Here is a 5,000-nt window from a genome sequence, read left to right on the forward strand (position 1 = left end):
AGCCTGTTCCTGCAGCTCCAGTAGCTCAGGTAGAAAACCGGCCTTCCGCGGCCGTCGACAACGTTGCCCAGAACGCACCACCTGAGGTAACTGTTCCGAATTTTTAATCCCTAGCCTATTTTCAGTTGGTTTAGTACACGTGTTCCTTTTCTTTCTTTTATTTCCCGTGGTTTTCTTGGCGGTATTTACTTTATTTTGGTCGTCAAAGTTCATTTAGCCTCGGTTCTCATGGCGGTAGTAGTTTCTGTTGTGCTCGGGTTTGTTCTCACCTTTGTGGCTCGTTGGCGCTTTGTAAAATCCTGTGTGGCCTTAAAGCATGCAATAATCCTGTGTGGAAGATAGTCCTTTGTGGCAGATGAGGCGTGCATATTTTGTCCTTGGTATCTTTGAATGAAATAGTCCTGTGTGGTAACAATGCATACAATGGTCCTATATGACGAATAAACCTGTGACAAAATAGACCTGTGAAAATAGTCCTGCATGGGTGGTGATAAGACCTGTGTGGTGATTAGGCCTGTGTGGCAAGTGGCGTATGCAACATTTTCATCTTCCCTGGCCGAAAAAGAAAACATAAAACAAAAGGGCGAGAGGGAGGACTGTGTGAGAAGTAGACCTGTGTGGCAAGGCAGGCGAGGTTTGCAACATTTTCATCTTCTTTGGTAAAGACAAAAACAAATGCAAAATAAAACGTGATAGACCTTTGTGGCTGCAGTTCGTGGAAGGAGCCTTGTGTTGCCAAAAAGTAAATGAATAAGTAAATGGGATACATAAATAATTAAAATTTAAATGAATTAGAAATAAATGGATCTGTGGTAATATACCGGTCTGGCAGTGTGTGGAGGTGTTGGTTCTTGGTGGCTGAAAACACAATTAACCCTTCTCTTTTAAGACGGAAATTGTGTGATTCTAAGGTTTTGTAGTAGAGCTGTTGGCCAAGATGAAATTGAATAATAGTGAGAATTAGAGATTAAAATGTATGCAACCTCCTCGAGTGCTATGTCCATTTTACACGGTGATTTCCCTCTCGGCCATAAGACTGGGTTAATGTACAGGACAGGCTTAAAAAACTAGAAGAAGCACAGCAGGCCACGGTGGAAACATCATTACAGAACGTGCGAGTGCTGTTGAAGTCTCCAAACTTCAGTTAGAGCCAGATTATAAATAGTTTCCTGACGTTAAAGCTGATCTCCAAGGAAAGGAACCACGCGATAACTTCAAACAATACCTGGAAGTTCTCCTTGGAAACAAGGATGATGAGAAAGTTAAGGAGCTTATGTCTAAGGCTGAAAAGGCGATGTGGAATTCAAGGCCGAACCGGAGGGATAATGGGTGTCGCTGTTATGGCTGTGGTGGCTTTGGCCATTTCCAAGCGACCTGTCCATTTAGGAGGCGTTACGAGTGGAGCCCCCCTTCTCGTCGCCCAAATGCTTCCTTCAGAAGGGGAACTCGTGGCGGTCAGATTGGCAGGGGTCTGCCCTAGACGAAAGTAAATAATTGTTGATATTCAGTTGGAGGCTTGTCAATTTGGAATAAAGAGACGTTGCATAGATATCCTTGTTTTCTTTCATTGAAGTCTGTGTCATGGATTTTTGCATTTAGGCTTACTCCAACATGTTTAGTCCTACAGGTTTTTTTTGAAGTGTTTTTTGGACATGCAATCTGTTTGCACGTGGGTTTTCTTTGCAAGCTCGCTCCTCTGGGATTTAGCTCAAGCCAAAATTTACAAGTTCGACTTTCGAATTCGAGGCTTGGTGGTTAGCTAGTCAGACGTCATCACGCATAAGGACTATTTCTACGGCAAATTGTCGCCACCGTTATTTTAAAATGTAACATTCCGCAAGGGATAAAGTTTGCTAGTCCTCTATGACGTAATGAATAACCACTGATGTTGCACGCTTTAGCGTCAATGCTTTATTAAGATGCTCTTGATCTGGATCATATAATCGCAGATATAGGATTAAATGACCAATTGAATAGTAAGAAACAGGAAATGTTAAGATCTAACCGTATAAAGGAAATGAGTGTGTTGTTTTTCTTTCTCATTTTGCATCGTTTCAGCAACCACAGAAGCTCATAAACTTGAAGAGCTCAACTCTGGTTCAGAGCTGGACTTATTTCCTTATTTGGATGTAACATAGCTCGTGCATTTTCCCGCACGAGCAGCTTCGATCTAATTTTTGTCCATATTTGGGCTAATCTCGTATCCAGATCTCACTCTGTCACTGGAAATGTGGTGCTGCGAACAACATCGAACAAGGAAAGTGGAAATTTGTAATTTTGAAATAAAATAAATTGGACTGATGTAATGTGGCGTTTTTACCTTCTTTTAATATTGCTTAATGAAAACTGTGTGATCATGAAGCTGCTCTTCGTCAGTATGTATTGCAAATAAAAATATAGCTTTATTGGGAGATCTGGATACGAAATTATGTTTGGGCATAGAATTGGTGTCGTAAAATCCCCAGCTTTGTTCCAAGGAAAAGAGTAGAAAGTTACACGCTTCAAGGTCATGTGTTTCTGGTGCCAACATTGTCGCTTTTAGAATGTTTTAGATAATTAAAAAGACTTATCAGGATCCGGTTGTGAGAGCCGTCGACATGGGCGTTTTACGAAAGTCCGCTTCCATGCCTGGCCCCAGTTGTTCAAAAGGTGGATAACGCTATCCTCCGGATAAATCTCTATCCATTGGATAGCGCATTAGTTGTCCACTGGATAGTGATTTATCCGCCGGATAGCACTATCTACCGTTTGAACAACTGGGGCCTCATATCTTAACACTATTTACAAGCGCTGGATTATATAAACGCAGATATAGGATTAAATGACTAAGTGAATAGTAAGAAACAGGATGTGTTAAGATCTGACCGTATAAAGGGAAATGAAACGAGTGAGTGGTGTTGTTTTTCTTTCTCATTTTGCATCGTTTCAGCAACCACAGAAGCTCATAAACTTGAAGCGCATAACTCTGGTTCAAAGCTGGGTTTTTTTTAGTTCAAAATTTTCCTTATTTGGATGTAACGTAGCTTTTTCATTTTCCCGCACGTGCAGCTTCGATCTCATTTTTGTCCATATTTGGGCATAAAATTGGGGTCCCAAAATCCCCAGCTTTGTTCCAAGGAAAGGAGTAGAAAGTTACACGCTTCAAGGTCATGTGTTTCTGGTGCCAACATTGTCGCTTTTAGAATGTTTTAGATAATTAAAAAGACTTATCAGGATCATGCAGTTGTGAGAACCGTCTACATGGGCGTTTTACAAAAGTCCGCTTCCATGCCTGATATCCTAACACTACTTACAAGCGAGCACTTCCCTGTTAGTATTTCTTATAGTTTCACCTTTTATTTCAACGACACATTCTGACAAAGTGCATCGCGTAAGCGGTGAATGGCAAAACTAAGACCAAAATGCTGACGCCTGACGAAAATGATTAAACAGTATTGTCTGGGTTGGTGCTTGACTGCATGGCCAGGTCGCGTGTTGTCACCAGTGGGCCTTGCTGTTTCTTCCAGCGTTGATGGCACACCACTGCTACTACGCCTTTCAGCACACCAACCAAAATCATGCCTATCGCAAGCAACGCTACTTCCCATTCCTCCATACCATCTTCTACAAGGTGACGAAACAAAAATGTCAGTTCATCAATCAATGCAGCTAATTATGCTTTCTTACCGCTTGAGTCCTGCGACACGACGCTTGTCTGGTGAACACGCAGTGATCTCGTATGAGGGGGAATGTGAACTAGTTTTATAATTTAATCGGGTGGACCATATGACGCTCTCTCATACGTTCATTTATATTTTGTCAGAGCGACTTGTTGCCGGAAGTGCACACACGGTGCGACAATGCTGCTCTCGCTAATTTTGTTCCTGCGATTAGTCGCAAGAATTTCAACGGTTTGAACTCGTGCAACTGATTGCGCGACAAAATCCTGCCGCAGCGACAATGATTGTTGCATAAATAATTACCCATGTCACACGAGGCGAATTGTTGCGGCGACTTGTCCCCGCGACGTGTTGCAGTGACTTATCGCCTAGTCTGTCCCGTACTTGAAGTCCTGTACTCACACAATATTGAAAGGGGTTTTGGATGGGCTTACGAAGTTACGGAACCTAACCCTAACCCTAAATTTAAACCTAACATAATAATAACAAGAAAAAGCTAAACGAGCCACAATACGTTGTTTATTTTCCATGGGTTTTGATATTTAACAATTAGACCCGTAGCCCGCAAGGGCTATGGGTCAATATCCCATGAGGCGAAGCCCAATGGGCTATTGACCCGTGGTCCTTGAGGGTGAAGAGTCTAATTGTTTTAGTATCAACCAACTAGTTGGATAGAAAAGGCAATAATAAAGTTAGCGAATGCAAGTTGAAGAAATATTTATTTGGCCGGAATAAAGCGAGAGAAAGCGTCACGCTTTTCGATACTCGAGGATTATTACTAATAGTCATCTCGTAGCGTAGCCAATCAAAATGCAAGATTTGCATTAGTTCACTAGTTGAGTGATACTAAATTTGAACATCAAAACACATTTTTCAAAGACATTTTTTTGCTGGGGACGCATGATAATGCGTCTGGACGACTTTAACCAATTTTATTTTACCGCGTCTTTAAGTTAGTCATGTTATTTGCTATGTATATATAAAGACAGAGGAGAGACGCATTATGCCGCTTCGGCCGCTGGGATATGAGTAGCTGCTGAACATAACTATACACCTCCTATTCAGCCAATCATAGTGCATGAAAAGAAGTTTTAAGTTGCTCTCAGAATGCAAAGAATCATATGTTGAAAAGGAAACTTCTTTTGTTTCTTTTCCCGTTTGTGTTTAAAACAAGATCTCACAGCTAATCCAAAAACTATTGTTATTGTTGCTTTATAACCATATGGGCACTTCATTTTTGTATGTTGAGTTAACTAAACTTAGGGGTAACAACTTCGTTACCAGAACTTTCCCCTTGGCTTTACCGTCCCACCTCAAAGTGAAAGGAAAGGTCCTGGGAAC

General features: G+C 41.5%; 1 protein-coding gene across 2 annotated transcripts in view; it reads right to left on the reverse strand.

The window, feature by feature from the left end:
* Nucleotides 1-1,896: 1,896 nt before the first annotated feature.
* The window catches only part of LOC138036392 (uncharacterized), a 36,339-nt gene continuing 33,235 nt past the window's right edge, over nucleotides 1,897-5,000 (reverse strand). For both annotated transcript variants that reach the window (XM_068882701.1, XM_068882700.1), the window contains exon 6: nucleotides 1,897-3,603. In XM_068882701.1, the coding sequence (XP_068738802.1) occupies nucleotides 3,425-3,603 (179 nt within the window). In that variant the 3' untranslated portion in view covers nucleotides 1,897-3,424. The remainder of the gene's footprint in view (nucleotides 3,604-5,000) is intronic.

The sequence above is a fragment of the Montipora capricornis genome, unplaced genomic scaffold (assembly GCF_036669925.1).
Source record: "Montipora capricornis isolate CH-2021 unplaced genomic scaffold, ASM3666992v2 scaffold_482, whole genome shotgun sequence".
Classification (NCBI taxonomy): Eukaryota; Metazoa; Cnidaria; class Anthozoa; order Scleractinia; family Acroporidae; genus Montipora; species Montipora capricornis.